The following is a 24,600-nucleotide window of genomic DNA, read 5'->3' as shown; positions in this document are numbered from 1 at the left end:
TAAGGTAGCACCAACTCTTAAAAAAAATCGAACAAGTGCAAGTTACACTCGCATTAAAACCGAGGGTTCCGTACCCTTAAACCTAAAATTTAAGGGGGTTAAAGTGTGAAGGCAGGTGGAAAAATTCCATTTTGCTTCCTCGTGGAGGAAGCTATGTAGTCCTTTCGTTTATAAACTTTTTAAAAATGGTGAAAACAAATTTTCCTCTATATAGAAACATGTTATATGAGATCCTGATCAATTGTCCGGATGTATGTATGTGTGTGTGTATGTGTGTGTGTGTGTGTGTGTATGTGTGTGTGGATCGTTTTTGTGAACACGATATCTTTAACAGGTTTTAATGGATTTGGATAAAATTTGGTAGGCTTATTTAACACATTAATCTCTCAAAAATGACGAGAGGATTTTTAAAAATACCCCAAAAAAAAAATTTTATCGTCTTTTTTCCAAAAATTTTTTTTTAATTGAAAAAATTTTTAAATCGAAAAATTTAAGGTAATATATAATATAATCGTCTTCTTTATGTCAAGATGAATCGATTGATATATATATAAAGTATAGATTTGATTGAAATTTAAAGAATTAAAGAAAGTTAAAAAATCAAAAATTCTCATTTTAGCTAAAAAATGATGTGTTTATTTAAATTCATGTTTATATATGAAATAATTTTATTCCCTGCATTGAAACGAATTGGTTGGTATATATAAAGTATAGATTTGATTTTAAATTCGAGAATTAATAAAAATTGAAAAATCGAAAATTCATATTTTAGCTAAAAAATTTTGTGTTTTTTTTAAATTCAAGTTGATGAATAAAATAATTGTATTCCTTGCATTAAAACGAATCGATTCGTATATATAAAGTTTATGTTACACTCAAAATTAATTAAAATTTTCTTTATTTTTCAAAAAATTTAATTAATTTAAAACATTTTTAACTCGAAATTTTTTAAATCAATCAATTGAATTGGACAAATTCATTGCTTTCTTCACGAGGAAGCGAATTTTTTGCTTCACACAATGAGGAAGCATAATGTTTATAAAATAAACATAAAGGACCCCCTCCTTGTTTGCTTAAGTTTTCCTGTAATGTGAGCATAAAAACACATAGATAGACACATAGTAACATATAACGAAAATTATCAGTTTTTCCTTGAAAACGCTATGATTATCAACTCCAATCATGCTCACTATATTTTTTTTGTAATCTACACGTAAAAATGTATAAATTTGAATCCCTTAAGATAAAATTTTCTTCTTTTTTTATTCGAAAAATCCATGATTTTTTCTAAAAATATGAGTTTTCCTTAAAAACAATATGATCATCAAGCCCAATCGTTCTCGCTAAATTTTTTCTGTAATCTATACGCAAAAATACGAATGTATACCAAATATGAACTGTCTTGGTCAAATAGTGTGCGCGCTAGGAGGATTAAACGCTTTTTTTCAAAATTTTTGATTTTTCCTTGACAACGCTATTATAATCAATTCCTATGAGATTCGCTATATTCTCAAAAACTTTAAAAGATCCCACTCTGAAAATTACATGTTTTGTAGAAAATTAGTCAACCTTTCCATTGAGATAGTTAAAAATAGTTTTAAGAAATCCGATTTTGAGATAAACGTAAATTAACATTTTGACCTTGAATTTCAAGGTCAAATGTTATTTAAAAAAAATAAATTTTATTAACAGCGTGTAACCCGTCAAAAAAGCTTTAAAAATCATTATATATATGTTAACTTTTATGCATTCTACTTATAAATATTGTACATTGTAAAAAAAATTTTTTTTCTAAAGTCAAAAATTAAAAACGTTGTAATTCAAAAACTATTTTATTAAATTTAATAATAATTGATTTTTAGACTTTCACCAACAATAACAACATTTTAGAAAATTATGGATTAAATTCGAGAACTTTTAATTTTTTGTTCGGACATTTCAGGAATTTTGCCTCATATGTGTACCAAATTTCAGCTCTCTAGATAAATTCGTGTGGCCGCTAGGGGGAGGGGGGTACATGCCTTGCTTCACTAGTCTCATTACACTTTATATTAGGGTACGGAACCCTAATGAAGATTTTTTTTCGATTTAGAAATTTTTTTTAATTTCTTTCTACGTCCATTTGAAAGCCCTAAATGAGCCCTAAATTATGGCAAAGTAAAATTTTAAATATCCAATTTTCTATTTGGGTTTTGAAAAGAGTTGTGCCAGCTAAGAGTTAAGGTAGCACCAACTCATTTTTTTAAAAAAAAATTAAGATTTTTTTCAATTTAGAAATTTTTTTTTAATTTCTTTCTATTTTCATTTGAAATGAAAGCCCTAAATAAGCCCTAAACTATGTCAGGGTGCATTTTTAAATATCTCGTTTTTTTAGGTTTTTTAAGCGGTTGGTGCCAGCTTAACGTTAAGGTATTATGGCATGGTAGAATTTTAATTATCTCTTTATTTATTTGGTTTTTTAAGCGGTTGGTGCTAGTTTAACGTTAAGGTAGCACCAACCGCCTTTTTTTAAAAAAAAATAAAGAGCGGTAAATTTTTCATTTTTAGCGGTAATTAGCCCTAATTGAGCCCTAAATTCTCATATTTAAAAATATCAAACTTGTGGTGCCAGCTTAACAGACCTCCGAATTTCTACTCCTCATGAATATAAACTTAGCGAAACAACTTTAAGTATCAAAGGTCTCATATAGATCAAAATTTACCGTTTTTTTGTCGCTAATTAATTGTGGAAAAAAAAATTTTGTCGCTCTTATATTTTTTTTTATATTGGCTGCTTTGCTAACTTTATATAAACTTAGCGAAGCACCCACTGTAACTGTGTTAGATGCAAAGATAAAAACATTTGCTCTTCATAGGAATTTTCCGTTTTTTTGTCGTAACATAATCGCATAAGTCATTTACAAAAAAAAAAAAATATACCAAAAAAAATTTTTTTTTAAATTTCCAAAAAATAAAATTTTTTTTTCAGTTATTACATACAAAGAAACTATAAATGACTAGAAAAACATTGACACACACAAAAAAAAACCACGAAAAAATATTACAAAACATTTAAGAGTTAGTCAGCAACTACAGACTAAATTATTAAAATTCATTAAGTTTTAAAGAGAACAAAGTTTAAAAAGTTTATTAAACAGTTCAAAATAATATCGACTAATTCAAAAACCTGATAAATCAACTAAAACAATCAAGCGACAAATTCTCCATATAAAAATTTATCAGAAAAAAATTATTTGTTATTAAAACACCAACTGCTTTGCTAAATTTCGCCCCTAAATAAGTTTGAATAATTTTTAAACAATTCAAAATAAAAGCGACTAATTCAAAAACCTGATAAATCAACTAAAGATAACAAGCGACAAATTCTCCATATAAAAATTTATCAAAAAAAAAATAATTTGTTATTAAAAAACCAACTGCTTTGCTAAATTTCGCCCTTAAATAAATTTAAATAATTTTTTAACAATTCAAAATAGAAGCGACTAAATCAAAAACCTGATAAATCAACTAAAACAAACAAGCGAAAAATGTTACATTTAAAAATTTATTTAAATAATTTATTTGTTATTAACAATCTAGCTTCTTTGCTAAGTTTCGCCCTTAAATAAATTTAAATAATTTTTAAACAATTCAAAATAGAAGCGACTAATTCAAAAACCTGATAAATCAACTAAAACAAACAAGCGAAAAATGTTACATTTAAAAATTTATTTAAATAATTTATTTGTTATTAACAATCCGGCTGCTTTGCTAAGTTTCATTGAATCTTTTTCAGAATTGTCCTTTTCGAAATATAATAATATAAATCATCTTAGATCTATGTATTACAGTTTTTTTTTAATTCAACATTTTGACAGTTGAATTGTATAATTATCAGATTTGTCGTTTTCGAAATATAATAATAAAAATCACCTTAGATCTATATATAACAGTTTTTTTTAATTTAACGTTTCCACAGATAAATTGTATCTTTTACACATTTGCCTTTTTTGAAATATAATAATGAATATCACCTTAAATCTATATTTAACAGTTTTATTTTCTTCAACATTTCTACAGTTAAATTGTTTCTTTTTTAGAATTGCCCTTTTGGAAAAATAATACTTAAAATCACCTTAGGTCTATATATTACAGTTTTTTTTTAATTTAACATTTCGACAGTTAAATTGTATCATTATCAGAATTGTCCTTTTCGGAATATATTAATGAAAATCACCTTAGATCTATGTATTGCAGTTTTTTTAAATTTAACATTGCGACAGTTAAATTTTATCTTTATCAGAATTGTCCTATTCGAAATATAATAATGAAAATCACCTTTGATCTATGTATTACAGTTTTTTTTAATTTAACATTGCGACAGTTAAATTATATCTTTAACACAATAGCCCTTTTGAGATATAATAAAGAATATCACGTTGAATCAATATTTTACATTTTTTTTCATTTAACATTTCGACAGTCAAATTGTATCATTATCAGAATTGCCCTTGTTGAAATATAATAATAGATGTGATAAATCTGTACTTTACACTTTCCCGTAAATTAGCATCTCGACACTTAAATTGTGCGTGTTTTTAACAGAAATTCCCTTGTTGAGCTTCTTTTTTGTGTCGTCATAAATAACCCAAGTGTTGTTTCTCCTTGCTATTGCACGATAATGCCCAACAGATGTTGATGACCTCCGTGACACTTTGGGACCTATGTACTCCGCTACTCCTACAAGGTTGTAGACATCCTGGTCTATAGGAGATGCAAACGATTTTTGTATGTCCCCTAATGCTATTTTTCCATCCATGTCCTAAATTTCTGCGCATTTCTAGCAACTTTTACTCCAAAAATAATAAAATTAACTATTTCTGTAGTAAATTTTATTGCTTCCGTAGTAATTTCTACTATTTTTGGAGTAAAAGTTGCCAGAGATGCGCAGAAACTTCGATCAGTTTCGGTTTTACTCTGAAAGTAGTAAAGATTACTTTTTCTTTTTTTCCGTGAAAGACAACAACTTTACTTTTGTACAAAATTTGAAGTAAAAATAATATTTTCTTTTCCATAGAGGGAAAAATATATCTTTATATTTAACCATAGATGGTTATGTCTTTTTTAACGTTTTCTGAACTTCTCTTTCTAACGGTACAATTCTATTGATCAATGAGATATTTCTTTTCGAAGGGGTCAAGCGCCAATTTATCGTAATTGAGGATTCTTTATTAAAAAAATTAAATAAATTCATTTACACCTTCCTGTAAAAGGATTTTCTTTTTTAATGCGTATTTCAATCACTTTTGAATAAAAATAAATATAATAAAATAGCCTCAAATTTACTTTATTGCAATCTGATTGGAAAATAAAGGAAAGTAATAAGTCAATAATATTATGAATATAACATAAGAAGTTTAAAAACATTGCTTTTTACAAAACGGTAATGTCACGCAGATGCGGAAAAAACTCGATTAATAAAAAAGATACACTGTAAAAAATTTAGGGAGTTGACGGTCACTGGAGTTGGGAGTAAAAGTTTTCGAGTTAAAAATCAACTCCAAAAGGGAGTTGATCAGTTAATTAACTCCAAAAGAATTAACTCCCTCAGCACAATTCAACTCATAAATCAACAACTCCCTTCGGCTTCACTCCAAAAAGGGTGCGACTTTTATAGAGTCCCACAGGGAGTTAAATGTTAACTCCCTTTTTTACAGTGTATTGTTAGATAAACGACATGAAGGTGAAATGATTTTTAAAAGTAACGGGGAAAAAGTTTTTTTTTTGATATAATAGTTGTTAACAATTGAATTTAAAAATGAAAGTATTGCTCAATTGCAAAGCAAGCACCTAATTCGTAATTTTTTCGAAAATAAACAATTTTCTCAAACCAAATTTTTTTTATTGAATTCCTCGATTCAATAGAAAGAAACTGATTTTCTAGTTTTTCTTTAATCTGTATATTTTTTCACAATTATTGTTTGAAGAAAATGTGCACAGTCGATATAACCTTGAAGCACCACAGTTTTTTATTTACCTCGTTAATATGTAGGTTTATTTAAACAAATTGTTGTTTATTTATTAGAACATACTAATATCTCGAAACGCTTTTCTTAGTTTCTTTTTAAATAATTTGCAGTATTTTGAATAAGTTTTTTTCACTTTCTGTAAAAACAGTGAATTGACTTTTGACTCCTTTTGTCATTCTACTCCTCATTTATGGATGGACGTTTTTACCCCCCCCCCATCTTTTAGCCCCACCCTACCCTATGTAGATCGTTTAAGTAAAAATTACTCCCGCGCGTTATTTTTGCTAGAAAAATTGTAATTTGGCTAAATACCTGTTTCACGCAAGCTGTTTTCTTCTACTTCTTTGCATTGTGGATGACGACATTCAACACCTGGAAGATGTATGTGGTCTTGAATAACAACTTCTAAAGGCTTCCTCAACTCTTTCTCACTTACTGTAATCGTTGGGAGATATTTTATTCTTTCCTTACATCCAGCGCGGCAGACTGACTCGATGACATTGGGTTCTGGACTTATATTTAAATAATTTAAGCAAATTTGTGCCCTTTTTCTATAGGTTGATGCCTGGATTTTTGTTTCGTCAACTCCTAAAACCATTTCGAACAAAGGGTTTTGAGTTTTGTATTCCTCAACGTAATTTTTTATATTATTTGAGTCAGTTATTGCCGCTAAAATTATGTGAAACATGGTGTCCAACGGGCATGTATTGTACAGAGAAAACGAAGCTTTATCTATAGGGACTAAACCTAAACTTTCTTTATCTCCATTGTTAAGAATTGGCAATCTTCGGAGTTTTTCAGAACAAATAAAATCATTCACATCTACATTTTCTTTTGATAAATACAAGCTCTTTTTTTCATTTCCCCTTTTCGGATGATCTAAACCACGCCAATTTTCGATTTCATTCAGAGCAAGTCTTGCAGTTTTAGTGGAGCTTTCAGAACATGTTCGACAAATTCGTCTTCCTGCATCGTCAAGTCTTGTTGAACAAGAGCCCTGGGAATGGATGTTTGCTTCACATAAAACACAATTTAACAGATGAGAAGAGAAATCCTCATTCTCACAAGTTGAGCATTTTATACTATTTTCCTTATTAAAGACAGGTGACAAATCTTTAAGTGGACTTCGGTCGATCATAACTTTCTCACTAGGTGATGTAACTTCTATTTTTTTAGAGACGACTGTGTTTTTTTTCTCATTCTCGCACTCAATGAGTTTTAATTTTCCATTATAATACTTTACAATAGTTTCAACAGCCGCATCTATTCGCACCTTATCCTTAAGAATTAAGTTTTTCAAGATTTTAAACTCATTTTCAACAGGTGCGCTGCTTGCTGGTACTCGACCATATTGAAAATCATCCCTTCTAATGCATGACCAAACTGGAATTAATTTAATTTGATCAATGAGATGTTTCGCAACCTTTGGACAGTGCCGTGGATTTATATCATCACCTTCTTCATTCTGAAGGATATTTGTTATTTTCTTTTCCATCGACACTGTCCATTTTCTCAAGACACCTTCAGATTCTTTATCTGAAGATTCTTTTTGTATTTGGTTTGCTTCCAACTCAGTTTCATCTTCGATGAAATTATTTATCAATTCTTCAATTTCAGGTTCTGCGCATTTAATCAAATCTTTAATGGATTGAACCGCTATTTTTAAAGACTCTGCTCCATCACCAGCTGACTCAGATCTTGATATGAGAAGAACAGCTTCAATAATCTTAGTGGCATCCATCTGATTCCTTGATACAATTATTTGGCCAATTGCAAATAAATAGAATTTTTTAACTGGCTTTTTTTCATCTCTTAGAAAATCGGACCAACTTTTCAAAACATGCGCAACGTCAATTCGAATGTAAACTGAAGGCAAATGATCGGTCATACACTTCTCTGCATACGTTGTGATAGTCTCAAAGGAAGTAAATGCCCTGCAGCATGCATTCAATAATGCCTTAGAAGAATCGCAAACCTGCAAATCATTGATAACATGCTTTATTAAAATTTCTGAAAAATAAAATTAAGTTGAGGTGTCTAACAGGTTTTCCAAAAAAATTTCCCTGACTTTACACTAACTTTTTCTTATTTATTTTGAGCTTTTACTTCCTTATATATTACCTAATCTATGTAATATAATTTAACGGATTATAATAGCTGATAAATAAATTAAGATAAGTACTATATTTCAATTTAAAACAAAATTAAAAGAAAATCTAAGGAAAAAACAAAATTAGAAAAATAATTGAAAAAATCAAGAATTTACAAAACTTCTAACATAAAAGGAGAATAGAAGGGAAAAGTTGAAAATTTTTGGGCAACTAAAAAAAATAAAATGATAAAATAAAAAATAAATTTTAAGAACTCCATGAGAAGGAGAATTGAAGGGAAAAAATCGTTTCAAAAATGAAACTTTTTAATAATGAAAAAATTCGAAAATTTAATAAAATAGAAAGTCATTTTAGAAAATATGAAATTGAAAGAAAAATGAATAATTTTAGGAATGAAAAGAAAACGAGAATGTGAAAAAATGTTTTAATTTTCTCCTGTTTGTCAAAATAAATAAATTTTAATAATTTCTAGAAAAAGGATTTTTATAGAAAAGAATAGATTTTCCGGAAAAATAAATAATGTGATTGATTTTCCAAAAAATGGAAGAAATTCTCTTACTTTTCCTTAATGATTTAAATTTCCTGACATTTCCTTGATTTTCCTAATTTTTATGACCGTTAGTCACCTTAAAATAGCACAACACAAAGAAAGTTAGTTTGGGAGATTCTAAATCTGATTTAGTGAAAATTTACACTACTCTTTATTAAAGTACCACTGTTTCATTTCGTGCTTTGATCTCATTTTTTAAATCTTATTTTAAAATGATAATAATTGGTAAAAAAATGTAATACACCCTGAACTAGTGAACGACTTTTCACTACTTCAGATTTAGAGTTGAGATTTTACAAAACTTTAGAGGAAAGTCGGATAAAAGGGTGTCTTATATTGAAAGAAAAAAGGTTTTTAATGATGAATGAATTGAGAAAAATGAATTCTTACAATTTCTTTGGGATACTCTGCACCAGCTTGTGCCCATCGCATTAACCATGAGGTTATGGTTACAGTATCTTGGCACTCAGATAACATGCTTGTTACTGCACACTGTATATTTGCTGTGTGGAGAACACCATGATATAAAAAAATATTTTGCGACTTTTTACCATCCACATGTACAATTTGTTTGGCTAACCCTCTAGTAGCATCAACGCAGAATGACGAATCTGCATTCTTAATTAATTTATTATAAAGTCGGGTTTGATGGGGAGACCAGAAGTAAACTTTTATTGGGTCAAGCCCAATGTCTCTGATAATATTTAAACCCTCGCGACTTCTTTTAAATTTCGAAATTGCCGTCATGGGATCATCGTCCAGATATTTTCTTTTCTTCGATTGACATTTGGCAGTTCTTAAAACATTCGCACTATACAAAAGTGGTGGAACTGTAGAATCTCCTTCCTTTATCATCTCCGAAGCTTTTTTCGATCTGTAAAATTCCGCAGACTCATGTTCCAAATCCAAAACTACATTTTTCCTCGTTTCGCCTCTACATTGACGCTTTCCACATTCTTCTTGGCCTACAGAAGCTGTGCATTTTATTTTTATTATATTTTCGTCATTTAAACGCGGTAAAATTTGACATCGCAGTTGGCTTCCGCACTTGCAATGACCTGCAAAAATTAAAAACATTAGTTTCTCTTAATTAAAAATTAAATTATCAATAGTCTTACCTGAAAAGCCACCCGACTCTTTGTCCTTGTTTATATAATTGTTTTTAAAATGATAGCCATGGCTAAGCTTAAAATCGTCATATATTGCCTTAGCAAATACTTCTGTCCATTTTTGTGGTTCTAGGATATTTACGATGCGAGTTTTTGAATTGCCTTTTTTATTTCTACATTGTCGTACTGTTTCCACGATCAGTTTCTTAAATTCAGTTACCCCAAAGCTTAAGGTAAAAATGAAACTTGAATTTTCATTTTTTAATGATTCGTCAGAATCGTTAGAAGAAGAAGACGATATCGTGTTGTCAGTAAATGTTGTGTTTGCTCCATTATTCACTGAGCCACACAACAAATCTCTTAATTCAAATTTATTATTCATAACATATGAATATAAGGAGGATTTTTTAATTTTATTACACAGATCTTCGGATATTTCCGTCCAAACAGAATCAGTTTCTGGCGAAATGAAATTAATGTCATCTTCACGAACAATACGATTCTTGTGCTTTAACACAGCCTCAATGATCAATTTACTGTCTATTAATGGTGGACGTCCTTGAGGCATGGTTGCGAGAATAAATTTCACTCTTGTCAATAATCCTGAGAGTTTTAACAAATAATTATTTAAATTCTTAAATCATTTTTATACTAAAAGACAATAGAATCAGGCAGTTAATGAAAAAAAAACTCTAAAAGATGCGTAGAAGCATTTCGATCCATTTTATATTTACTCAAATTTTCTATATACTCAAATATCTTCATATTTATTATAAATTTTTCTAAAAATTGTAAATTACACAATTTTATTAAAGCCTAACTCAAATTTTTCATAATATTTTTTTTGAACCGAATTGCCTATTAAAATAGTTTTTATCATATCAAAACAGCATTCAACTAAATTTGAATAAACTGAAAACTATATTCAAATAGAATTTTTAAATTTCAATATTATTTTTTGATATCTTGTTGATGGAAAATTATTTCACAAAGTTTTCGTCTATCCATGCCTTGAAAAACGTTTTTGTTGTTTCGTTTATTTTATTCCTCGTATAAAAATTTTAAATTTATATGGGACGTTCCACGTCAACAAGGACAGGCTTCTGCCCAAAAATGGTTTTGACGGATTTCAATGTTCTAGGGCTTAAAAAATTCGTAAATTTCTATACTTTCGAATGCCGAGTGGCGTTTTTCAAAATTTTAAATGGCGGCTCCATTATGGCGCATAAATGGCAGTAAGTTTGAAAATTTAAAAATAAATTTGTGAATTAAACGTCTTAAAAAATTCCATTCAATCTAAAACACCTCATACAACAGTTTTTGGGGTCGCTGAATGCAAATATAATGTTAGTTTTCCAAAATTCAAAATGGCGAATTCAAAATGGCGGTAAAATTTTTTAAAATTGATCAAAATGGCTTAAAACTTATTTCTCAGGGGTTTTTTGGGTCGCTTATTATGAATTTAAAGTTATTTTTAATAAATAAGCAAAAGTAAAATAAATTTTAAAATGGTGGATCCAAAATGGCGGACAATTTTTTTTAAAAACGCTCTAAATTTATTGAAACTCTATTCTAGAGGGTTTTATTGGCCGCTAATTACGAATTTAAAGTTATTTTTAATAAATAAGCAAAAATAAAATAAATTCCAAAATGGCGAATCCAAAATGGCGGACAAATTTTTAAAAACGCTCGAAATTAATTGAAATTCTATTCTAAGAGGTTTTCATGGCCGCTGATTATGAATTTAATGTTATTTTTATTAAATAAGCAAAAATAAAATAAATTCCAAAATGGCGGATCCAAAATGTCGGACAAATTTTTTTAAAAACGCTCGAAAATGATTGAAACTCTTTCCTAGGGGGTTTTCCTGGCCGCTGATTACGAATTTAAAGTTATTTTTAATAAATAAGCAAACATAAAATAAATTCCAAAATGGCGGACAAAGATTTTCAAAACGACCAAAAATGATTGAATCTCTATTCTAGGTGGTTTTTCTGGCCGAACGTAAAAATGAAAACAAAGAGGGCCGTACATAGTATTTTATGCATGTACATCTTTCTTTGGAACTTGAAATTTTTAAAAATTAATAATTGTCGAATAGTATTATTACTAATAGAATATAATGAAATTAATTAATAATAAATTATTGATAAACAAAAAAAATACAAATTTATTTTTCCGGTTATGTATATGAAGTACATCGGGCACAAAGATCCTTTTAGGTATACGTTACTGACAGACACTGCAGAACCTAACTATGCTCTCTACTTTTTCTAGTTTGCAACCGAAGGAAACAGTCTTATCGAACCGGAGCTTGTCGATCTGGCTTCAATTGTAATTTAATGATTTCACATATTAATAATAAAATAATGGTAATTAAATTTTTTTAATAATATTGCCAGTCACAAAGCAAACCTATTGATTCAGTTTTATTCCACAATTAGTCGCTTCTTATATGACCATATATGGACATGTTCTAGAAATCATGTGACTCGGGCGGACCAATCAGCGCGTTGCTGGGTCCTACCACGCCGCGTATCCCCACCACTGTAAAAACTATCCTAGCTCGTTCACATTATTTTGGCTTTAATTTAAACTACAATCAGTCTTTTTCAGGACTACCAGTTAGCATAATTCCAAAATCGTTAATTTAAACTACAATCAGTCCTTTTCAGGACTACCAGTTTGCATAATTCCAAAATCTTCAATTTAAACTACAATCAGTCCTTTTCGGGAATACCAGTTTGCATAATTCTAAATCAGTGGCCAGATACTTCCCATTGAATAGAGTTTTAATTAATCTCAAGCGTTTTTTAAATTTTTGTCCGCCATTTTGGAATTTATTTTATGTTTGCTTATTTATTAAAAATAACTTTAAATTCGTAATCAGCGGCCAGGAAAACTCCCAAGGAAAGAGTTTCAATCATTTTCGAGCGTTTTTAAAAAAATTTGTCCGCCATTTTGGATCTGCCATTTTGGAATTTATTTTATTTTTGCTTATTTAATAAAAATAACATTAAATTCGTAATCAGCGGCCATGAAAACCCCTTAGAATAGAATTTCAATTAATTTCGAGCGTTTTTAAAAATTTGTCCGCCATTTTGGATTCGCCATTTTGGAATTTATTTTATTTTTGCTTATTTATTAAAAATAACTTTAAATTCGTAATTAGCGGCCAATAAAACCCTCTAGAATAGAGTTTCAATTAATTTCGAGCGTTTTTAAAAAAATTTGTCCGCCATTTTGGATCCACCATTTTAAAATTTATTTTATTTTTGCTTATTTATTAAAAATAACTTTAAATTCATAATAAGCGACCCAAAAAAACCCCTGAGAAATAAGTTTTAAGCCATTTTGATCAATTTTAAAAATTTTTACCGCCATTTTGAATTCGCTATTTTGAATTTTGGAAAACTAACATTATATTTGCATTCAGCGACCCCAAAAACTGTTGTATGAGGTGTTTTAGATTGAATGGAATTCTTTAAGACGTTTAATTCACAAATTTATTTTTAAATTTTCAAACTTACTGCCATTTATGCGCCATAATGGAGCCGCCATTTAAAATTTTGAAAAACGCCACTCGGCATTCGAAAGTATAGAAATTTACGAATTTTTTAAGCCCTAGAACATTGAAATCCGTCAAAACCATTTTTGGACAGAAGCCTGTCCTTGTTGACGTGGAACGTCCCATATATATATATATATATTATTTATATTATACAGGGTGTTCCAAAAGTATGGAAAATTGCAAATATCTCAAAAAGTACGAATTTATTGTCCATTGTAGGGTCTAACATTGGACACGGGGCTCAAATTTTTGGTTTCCAGGATGACAACTTTTGTCTTGAACATTTTTTTCGAAAATTCGTACTGTTTAAGATATTTGCAAGATTTCAAACTTCTGGAACACCCTATATATATAAAATTAGAAAAACTGAAATATTTTTTCTTTAATTACAACTTTAATTTATAAAAATTATTCCTATATCATGTAAAGCAATCCTGTTTGAATCAAATAGGTTTAATTTGAATCAAAGAACTCTTGGTATTAAATAAAAGAAAACTTTTATTTGACCCTATAACAATGCTACGTTTCTATTAATTTAAGAAACAAATTTTTTTGACTCTCATAGGATGTCTTTGATTCAAGCAAGATTTCTATAAATAAAATAAATAATTCTTCTTCTCAAACAAATTGCAGTTACAGAAAAGGAGCTTTATAAAAAACAACATAAACTCTTTCGAGGTGCATTTCAATTATTAAGATAATTTTAATACTCATTGAACATTGGATACCCTAATTTTGATATAATTCTACATTTTTACTCACCAGTCGTTTAAAATTATTATTAATCTTTATAGAAATGGCAATTCTAATTAAACGAATTTTAATCAGACTAATTTCATTTGATATAATCGTTTCTAAATTCCTTCTAGCTTTGTATTAATTAAACATCTGTTTCAATAAATATTGTAAAAATACTGATAAATTCACATGATTCCAATTAACACCAAAAGAGAATTTTATAAATTATAGTAATATACTTTTATACATTTTAATATTAACATTTATATTCTCTGTCAAAAAATACAGTACCTTATGCTGCCATTTTATTGTTTTTTTCATTAAAAACATTTAAAAACCACACTTTCTAGATTTAATATACAAGTAAACAGCTAAAATATATAAAAAACACACATGAGAATATAAGAAAAAATGTAAATATTGATACTTACGGTGTCGAAGAATCAATTATTTATGACGAAAAGTATCATTTTTCACGTGAAAATTCACTTGACAATAAGTTTGTAATCACACTTGTCAAAATAAACAATATTATACTTACAAGAATGAACCGGCTTTCAAAGACATGTAACGAAAAACACTCCTATAGATGGCATCAGAAGCGTGTACATTGGCTGTTTTCGGCACTCGTCCCGAGTTAACTCCGGGTTATCGGTGATTGGTTAGATTCAACAGAATGTTATTGGTGATTGGATCATCGTTAACTCGGGGTTAACTCTGTGTGAGTGCCGAAAACCGCCTATAGACACGACCGTCACCCAACCTAGACTTAACATGAAGCCCGCGCTTATTTCAAACAAAATTCTTACACAAAACACTATAAAAAATAGAATCAATCATTTTACATATATATATAGACATAATTAAACTAATTATTACATGGGAAATTTTAAAAAAATTCTTTAAATCTAAATATAAAAATTTTCAAACTTCAAATCAACATAATTGAATACAATTTATTTCAAATTAATAAAAATTCCTTTCGCTCTAACCATGGGAAGTACATATAATATTTCTGAGAATATATCGGTAATAATTCCAGAAATAAATTGTTTTAGTTGATTTATCAGGTTTTTGAATTAGTCGCTTCTATTTTGAATTGTTAAAAAATTATTTAAATTTATTTAACGGCGAAACTTAGCAAAGCAGCTACATTGTTAATAACAAATACTTTTTTTTGATAAATTTTTATATGGAGAATTTGTCGCTTGTTATCTTTAGTTGATTTATCAGGTTTTTGAATTAGTCGCTTTTATTTTGAATTGTTTTGGAATTATTTTAATTTCTTCAAGTGCGAAAGTTAGCAAAGCAGTCGGTTTTTCAATAAAAATTAATTTTTTTTTATAAATTTTTGTATGGAGGATTTGTTGCCCGATTGGTTTAGTTGATATATGAGAATTTTGAAATAGTCGCTTTTATTTTGAATTGTTTAAAATTATTTAAATTTATTTAAGGGCGAAACTTAGCAAAGCAGCTAGATTGTTAAAAACAAATTAATAATTTTGATAAATTTTTATGTGGAGACTTTGTCGCTTGGTTGTCTTAGTTGATTTATCAGGTTTTTGAATTAGTCGCTTTTATTTTGAATTGTTTAAAAATTATTTAAATTTATTTAAGAGCGAAACTAAGCAAAGCAGCTAGATTGTTAATAACAAATTAATAATTTTGATAAATTTTTATTTGGAGAATTTGTCGCTTGGTTGTCTTAGTTTATTTATCAGGTTTTGGAATTAGTCGCTTTTATTTTAAATTGTTTAAAAATTATTCAAACTTATTTAGGGGCGAAATTTAGCAAAGCAGTTGGTTTTTTAATAACAAATACTTTTTTTTGATAAATTTTTATATGGAGAATTTGTCGCTTGTTGTCTTTAGTTGATTTATCAGGTTTTTGAATTACTCGCTTCTATTTTGAATTGTTAAAAAATTATTTTTTATTTAAAGGCGAAACTTAGCAAAGCAGCTACATTGTTAATAACAAATACTTTTTTTTTGATAAATTTTTATGTGGAGAATTTGTCGCTTGGTTGTCTTAGTTGATTTATCAGGTTTTTGAATTAGTCGCTTTTATTTTAAATTGTTTAAAAATTATTCAAACTTATTTAGGGGCGAAACTAAGCAAAGCAGCTAGATTGTTAATAACAAATTAATAATTTTGATAAATTTTTATTTGGAGAATTTGTCGCTTGGTTGTCTTAGTTGATTTATCAGGTTTTGGAATTAGTCGCTTTTATTTTAAATTGTTTAAAAATTATTCAAACTTATTTAGGGGCGAAATTTAGCAAAGCAGTTGGTTTTTTAATAACAAATACTTTTTTTTTGATAAATTTTTATATGGAGAATTTGTCGCTTGATTGTTTTAGTTGATTTATCAGGTTTTTGAATTAGTCGCTTTTATTTTAAATTGTTTAAAAATTATTCAAACTTATTTAGGGGCGAAATTTAGCAAAGCAGTTGGTGTTTTAATAACAAATAATTTTTTTCTGATAAATTTTTATATGGAGAATTTGTCGCTTGATTGTTTTAGTTGATTTATCAGGTTTTTGAATTAGTCGCTTCTATTTTGAATTGTTTAAAAATTATTTAAATTTATATAAGGGCGAAACTTAGCAAAGCAGCTACATTGTTAATAACAAATTAATAATTTTGATAAATTTTTATGTGGAGAATTTGTCGCTTGGTTGTCTTAGTTGTTTTATCAGGTTTTGGAATTAGTCGCTTTTATTTTAAATTCTTTAAAAATTATTCAAACTTATTTAGGGGCGAAATTTAGCAAAGCAGTTGGTTTTTTAATAACAAATACTTTTTTTTTGATAAATTTTTATATGGAGAATTTGTCGCTTGATTGTTTTAGTTGATTTATCAGGTTTTTGAATTAGTCGCTTCTATTTTGAATTGTTAAAAAATTATTTAAATTTATTTAACGGCGAAACTTAGCAAAGCAGCTACATTGTTAATAACAAATACTTTTTTTTTGATAAATTTTTATATGGAGAATTTGTCGCTTGTTATCTTTAGTTGATTTATCAGGTTTTGGAATTAGTCGCTTTTATTTTAAATTGTTTAAAAATTATTCAAACTTATTTAGGGGCGAAATTTAGCAAAGCAGTTGGTTTTTTAATAACAAATACTTTTTTTTGATAAATTTTTATATGGAGAATTTGTCGCTTGTTGTCTTTAGTTGATTTATCAGGTTTTTGAATTACTCGCTTCTATTTTGAATTGTTAAAAAATTATTTTTTATTTAAGGGCGAAACTTAGCAAAGCAGCTACATTGTTAATAACAAATACTTTTTTTTTGATAAATTTTTATGTGGAGAATTTGTCGCTTGGTTGTCTTAGTTGATTTATCAGGTTTTTGAATTAGTCGCTTTTATTTTAAATTGTTTAAAAATTATTCAAACTTATTTAGGGGCGAAACTAAGCAAAGCAGCTAGATTGTTAATAACAAATTAATAATTTTGATAAATTTTTATTTGGAGAATTTGTCGCTTGGTTGTCTTAGTTGATTTATCAGGTTTTGGAATTAGTCGCTTTTATTTTAAATTGTTTAAAAATTATTCAAACTTATTTAGGGGCGAAATTTAGCAAAGCAGTTGGTTTTTTAATAACAAATACTTTTTTTTTGATAAATTTTTATATGGAGAATTTGTCGCTTGATTGTTTTAGTTGATTTATCAGGTTTTTGAATTAGTCGCTTTTATTTTAAATTGTTTAAAAATTATTCAAACTTATTTAGGGGCGAAATTTAGCAAAGCAGTTGGTTTTTTAATAACAAATACTTTTTTTTTGATAAATTTTTATATGGAGAATTTGTCGCTTGATTGTTTTAGTTGATTTATCAGGTTTTTGAATTAGTCGCTTCTATTTTGAATTGTTAAAAAATTATTTAAATTTATTTAACGGCGAAACTTAGCAAAGCAGCTACATTGTTAATAACAAATACTTTTTTTTTGATAAATTTTTATATGGAGAATTTGTCGCTTGTTATCTTTAGTTGATTTATCAGGTTTTTGAATTAGTCGCTTTTATTTTGAATTGTTTAAAAATTATTCAAACTTATTTAGGGGCGAAATTTAGCAAAGCAGTTGGTTTTTTAATAACAAATACTTTTTTTTTGATAAATTTTTATATGGAGAATTTGTCGCTTGATTGTTTTAGTTGATTTATCAGGTTTTTGAATTAGTCGCTTTTATTTTAAATTGTTTAAAAATTATTCAAACTTATTTAGGGGCGAAATTTAGCAAAGCAGTTGGTGTTTTAATAACAAATAATTTTTTTCTGATAAATTTTTATATGGAGAATTTGTCGCTTGATTGTTTAGTTGATTTATCAGGTTTTTGAATTAGTCGCTATTATTTTGAACTGTTTAATAAACTTTTTAAACTTTGTTCTCTTTAAAACTTAATGAATTTTAATAATTTAGTCTGTAGTTGCTGACTAACTCTTAAATGTTTTGTAATATTTTTTCGTGGTTTATTTTTGTGTGTGTCAATGTTTTTCTAGTCATTTATAGTTTCTTTGTATGTAATAACTGAAAAAAATTTTTTTTTTTTTGGAAATTTAAAAAAAAATTTTTTTTGGTTTTTTTTTTTTTTTTTTTTAAATTGACTTATGCGATTATGTTACGACAAAAAAACGGAAAATTTCTATGAAGAGCAAATGTTTTTATCTTTGCATCTAACACAGTTACAGTGGGTGCTTCGCTAAGTTTATATAAAGTTAGCAAAGCAGCCAATATAAAAAAAAATATAAGAGCGACAAAAATTTTTTTCCAAAATTAATTAGCGACTAAAAAACGGTAAATTTTGATCTATATGAGACCTTTGATACTTAAAGTTGTTTCGCTAAGTTTATATTCATCTACTCCTCGCACGTTAATCGTACCGATAGTTTCCGAAGGTAGTGTATGTCTGTCACAAAGCTCTGTACGCCAATCACGCAAAAACGGCTTAACCGATTTGCATGAAATTTGGTACTGTATTAGGTTTTAACCCAAGTTAGGTTTATAAACTTACAGATTTAAAAAATTTTAATTAGAACGAAAGTTATGTCACTTTTTCAAAATTCAAAAAATCGAAAATTTTTCAATTTTTTTTAAATTGATGCAAACATTTTTGTAATTGTGTTTTTAATGTCACTGAGTCACATTTTAACCTAATTTTACCTTAATAATAATTATTAGGTAAATGATGTTAACCAGTATTTGGCCTAATGGCTTAATTATATTTGGTTCTTAAAATCATATGACGCGTTTCGCGTTTAATTTTTCAGCTTAAAAAATTTGTGAAATTAATGTTTTTGTAAAACGTTTTCTTATTTAAAAAAATGATTTCATTAAGGTCTTTAAAAAAGATTTTTATTTAGAATAAAAATAATAATTATGACTATTAACGCGCGTAATACGGGAAACTGATAAAGAATTTAAAAAATATAACAAGAAAAAATAGAAACTTATGCTGACAACAATTAATTGTTAACATTTAATTAATCTGTATTAATAAAATCAGAATCAAACTTTTGTCTGTACATTGCTCAGAATCTAAAATTTTTGACGTAGTTTGTCGTCATGAAGAACAAGGAGTCCAAAAATGTCAATTAAAAAATTTGTGTCTGTACATATCTCCGCAATATTTTGTTCCAGTATCACGCAAGAACGGTATGACCAATTGAAGTGAAACTTGACAATCTCTTAGGTATTAGTCTAACTTAAAATTTTAGCCATTCTCGATTAAAAAATATTAATTTGTATGGAAGATATGCTACTTTTTTAAAAATTTGAAAAATCAAAAATTTTCAAAATATTCATTTTTTAATAGATTGTTTCTAAACTTTCTATACTTGGGTATTAAATGTTATTTAGTCACATTTTAGCATAATTTTATAAAAATTACAAGGTAAAACTAAGATATAGCTATAAAACTGTTTTTGGGGTGAAAAAATCGAAACAACTATTATTGTAACCAATTGCTTTCAAACTTAATTCAGGGGTATTTTTAGGATCTCTGATTAATATTTTCACGTCAAAATAATAAATATCAAATTGCAAATTCAAAGTCTCTGGTTCAAAAATTTGAGAATAAAGAAATCGAATAATAAATAATTGTAATAATTGAATTTATGCGTCCCTAATTATTTTGTTTGTACAAATCTAAATTGTACAAACCACACAGCAGCAAAAATTCGACGAATATATTATAAAAGAGCCATAAAAAATGTAGTATATTATCGTTTATAATCATAGTATTCTTTTGAGTACATGTATTTTTGTGATGGAATATTCGATAAGTTTTTGGTGCTGTGTGGGTGAGATGTATGACTGGTTACCTCTACGTGGTGCATCTTGGAAACAATATAATTGAAATGTTTAAATTTAATAAACAAATTTAATTTGGTATAATTGAGTTTAAATCAGAATTTAAGTTTAAGGAAGATATATTAAGTTTTCATTGACATTGGTTAAATAACAATAAAATATTTATATAATTTTTAAGCAATGTCAATGAATTCTGAGCGATTTACAGACGATCCTGATCAAAATACTAAGTAAATACTAATACTTTTTGCACGAAAATACTATCGGTCACGCACCATTAGATGTGGGGTCGACAGCTAGTTTAAAATAAAAATTAAATTTAAAATATTTTAAAAATCAGTGTCTATTCGTAATTATCCCGATAAAGAGGTTTAATTATTGGCGATTTTTAAATGTCTTATTACATTTTTAATTTACATATTTATTATTCATTTTTTTTAAAAATGTTAATTATTTTTAAGTTTCTGAAGAGGACGAATGTGTCGTTGAAACGTAAAGAATAGTTTTTTATTCATTTTATAATCTTGAGTCGGAGTGATCGATATCATCATTTTTATTATTTAATACTGGCGAGTGATAAATTCAAAATAATATTATAATTTAAAATTATTATATACTAAATAAGTTACCATAAGTTTATCACAAAAATCACATTAAGTTTTTAAATATGATTATTCAATTTTTTTTATTACTTATTGTTAAATAATATTTTATTATTCTGTTTATTTAATATTATTAGTTGTTATTCCAAAAAGTTTGCTGTTTTTTTTATAATTTTTATTCAAAGCGAATATAAGAAAAAACATGTTTTTTTTTTTTTTTTTTTTTACATAGAATCCGAAAAAAATTATTCCAAGCAAATAAAATTTATTGAATGAAAATGTTTCGTGGATATTGTAATATCATTATAGTTATTATTTGATATTTATTGTTAATTAGTTCTTTTATATTTTTCTAAGAGAAAAGATAAGAGTAAAATTATGGTTTTTCTTTTAGAGTCAGATCTAACAACGCAAGAAATCGAGTTCGACTTTCTTATTTCTTCAGAGTTTTTGCGAACATCTCTTATCGAACACATTTGTGAACGTGGAATTTCTACCGAGCAGGTAGTAGAAGTTGAATACGTTGAGAGACATCCTCCACCGGAACCTCAAGATTGTCTCATACACGATGATTGGGTTTCCGCCGTTGCCGTGTCTGGCAAATGGTCATTAATTCTGTTTTCCTCAAACACCTAATAATTTTTATTTTATAATATTATACTTAAATAACAATCAGAAAATTATTTTTAAAAAATTTATTTAATTATTGTTAAAGTTATATATAAATTGTGTATGTAATTGAATTACGATAATAATAATTATAATCCATTTTTAGGATTCTGACCGGGTGTTACGATAATACCGTTCACATCTGGACATCAAAAGGAAAGCATAATCTCGTAATTCCTGGCCATACTTCTCCTGTTAAATCCGTTGCATGGATATCTGTGAATGATGAAAATGCATCTTTTGTAAGGTAAAAATTAATTTCAAACTTGTGTTGTCAGTTATATATTTAAAGATATTTAAGTTCATTGTTATTTTATTCATTATTCGAAGATTATTTCAATTATTTAATAAATAATTAAATCTTATTGAGTTAAATCATCTTACCTCAGCATTATTCTTTTATTAAAGAATAAACGAATTTAATTCAGTAATTTTTTGTTTAACAGTAATACTTAATATTGACTATTCACTAGTAGTAATAAAAATAAGAAAATCCTTTTTAACCAAATTTTTATTGTAATCGTAACGCAATAATGACATTTTATGATTGAAAGACCAACACTATTTTTTTGCATTTTAGTGCCTCACAGGACCAAACAGCGATAATTTGGTATTGGAATATATCAAGCAATTCTGTTGATTGTGTTCACATCTGCAAGGGGCATGAAAGAGGCTTAGAGGCTGTGGGCGTCAATGATAATGGATTATTAATGGCAACTGGATCCTGGGATACGATGCTCAAGATTTGGTCAACGAGTATGAAATTAATATCATCATTTATTCTCTTCTTTTGAAGGGCAGACCACTTTTCGCCGCCAACTCATCCCCGTGTACCTGCTCAGCGGCAAATTTTCGTCCCCGTATGTTCCCCCACTACCGGCCGTACTGTACCCCTCCGTTCAGTCAGATGGCAACTTTTTCGACTTTTTTTTACATTAAAAAAAAAAATTTTAATAAAATACATTTTTTTAGTATAAAATGTAGATCTTCTTCAGATCTTCTTCAATTCAATTATTTAACAAATTTTGAACTAAAATGATTCTTCACTAAATTAATTATTTTTAATAATTTTAATAAAATACATCACAAATTCAATTATTTCAAAATTATTTTTCAAATAAAATTTTTATAAAATTTAACAATTGTTTATAATTTTAAAAAAATATCGCAATAAAATTGAATTATTTTCAAAAATTCCAATTCAAAATAAACTAAAATTTAATTATTACCCAAAATTTCAATTAAAAATCAATTAAAATTTAATTGTTATCCAAAATTTCAATTCAAAATCAAAGAAAATTCAATTATTTTCAAAAATTTTAAATTTAAAATCAAATAAAATTCAATTGTTACCCAAAATTTCAATTCAAAATCAACTAAAATTCAATTATTTTTCAAAATTTCGAGTCAAAATTAATTATTATCAAAATTTTCAATCAACGGCCGGTAGTGGGGGAACATACGGGGACGAAAATTTGCCGCTGAGCAGGTACACGGGGATGAGTTGGCGGCGAATCGTGAATCGCCCAATTACCTCTGATCTGTCAACATTATGCCTTTAAAAAAATATCTATCTTGTGCACGCCTTTTTTAAAAACGAAATAACAATTTTTCTTTCTCTACACAGAAATGAAAAATTGATATATAAAACTATAAAATGACATCTTATTAAACTAATTATATGAACAAATAAGTATAATTTTAAGAAAATGAAAATGAAATTATTTTAGCAATTTTTTCAAGGTTACAAAAAAACCATTTTGAGTATATCTGAGGCCCGGACGTTGAGAACCTAGGTGGGAGAAAGAGTTGTGCGATTGGACGGTCACATCTTGGAAAGGGTAAAAATCTGAAATTATACCCCCAACAGAGGACAGAGACTAGGTCTTTTACCCCTTCCTACACTATTTCTCCCACCTAGGTTTCAACGTCTAATTCAATTTTATTTTCATTTTATTAGATTTATAATTATTTGTTCATATAATTAGTTAAATAATGTGTCATTTTGTAGTTTTATATATCAATTTTCCATTTCTGCATAGAGAAATAAAAATTGTTATTTCGTTTTTAAAAAAAAGGCGTGCACAAGATAGTCAGTCATTTCTAACCAGAATTCTGGTTAGTTTAACCAAACAGTTTTCTTAGTGTAGAACCCCGTACTATTTATTCTTCTCCGTGTAGTTGGAATTACTTTATGTCAAAAATATGTAATTGTATTATACTTCAGCTTTATTTTAAAGGTGTACTTTTAATCGACTCGAAACGATTCAAAAGCAAATTCGAAGCTTCGAATTGCGAGTTGACACAACTCGACTCGATTCTAATACGAATATAAACAGTCAATTCGCAATTCAAAAGTTCGAATTACGAGTTACCACAGCTCTATTCGATTTGAATTGGAATCGAACCAGACGAAAATACGAAGTTTTGAATTATGTATTACTCTGGCAACTCGAAATTCGAATTGCGAATTGACCGATTCAATTCGAGTCGAGCTGGGGCAACTCGCAATTCGAAGCTTTGAATTTCGAATCGAATTTTCCTTCGGTTCGATTTATGCACACCTCAAGCTTATGTACAATGTATGGTTTCAACCATAAGCACCACAGATTTACTTGAAATGAAGCTGAGAGAAATTCCTATGATTTGTAAAGGTACAAAACGAAAGATTTTTTTCCTAAATAGAGATTAGATTTCTTATCAGAAACCCCCAAAAAAAACATTGAGTGAAACCAAATAGATTTTTTCAAATCCATCCAGCATATTGGAACCACCATTTTGAATTTTGAAAAACAAACAGCGGATTCGCATTCAGCGACCGCAAAAACCACCAAGTAACAAGTTTCAAGCGATTTTGAAGTTTTTTTCAAAAAGCCATCCGCTATATTGGATGCGCCATTTTGAATTTTGAAAAACTAACAACGGATTC

The 24,600-nt window shown here is 27.8% G+C and overlaps 1 protein-coding gene across 1 annotated transcript in view; it reads left to right on the top strand.

Annotated features, from left to right (window-relative positions):
- Positions 1–24,600, top strand: part of LOC127286190 (ribosome biogenesis protein WDR12 homolog) — a 47,862-nt gene that overhangs the window by 11,558 nt on the left and 11,704 nt on the right. The window contains exons 3-5 of the mRNA XM_051312541.1: positions 21,397–21,607; positions 21,778–21,918; positions 22,252–22,427. Coding sequence (XP_051168498.1) covers positions 21,397–21,607; positions 21,778–21,918; positions 22,252–22,427 — 528 coding nt within the window. The remainder of the gene's footprint in view (positions 1–21,396; positions 21,608–21,777; positions 21,919–22,251; positions 22,428–24,600) is intronic.

This window comes from Leptopilina boulardi, unplaced genomic scaffold (genome assembly GCF_019393585.1).
Source record: "Leptopilina boulardi isolate dan_hultmark-lab unplaced genomic scaffold, ZJU_Lbou_2.1 LbouV2_351, whole genome shotgun sequence".
Classification (NCBI taxonomy): Eukaryota; Metazoa; Arthropoda; class Insecta; order Hymenoptera; family Figitidae; genus Leptopilina; species Leptopilina boulardi.
Note: the sequence above shows the minus strand (reverse complement) of the source record. Positions and strands in the feature narration are given on the sequence as shown.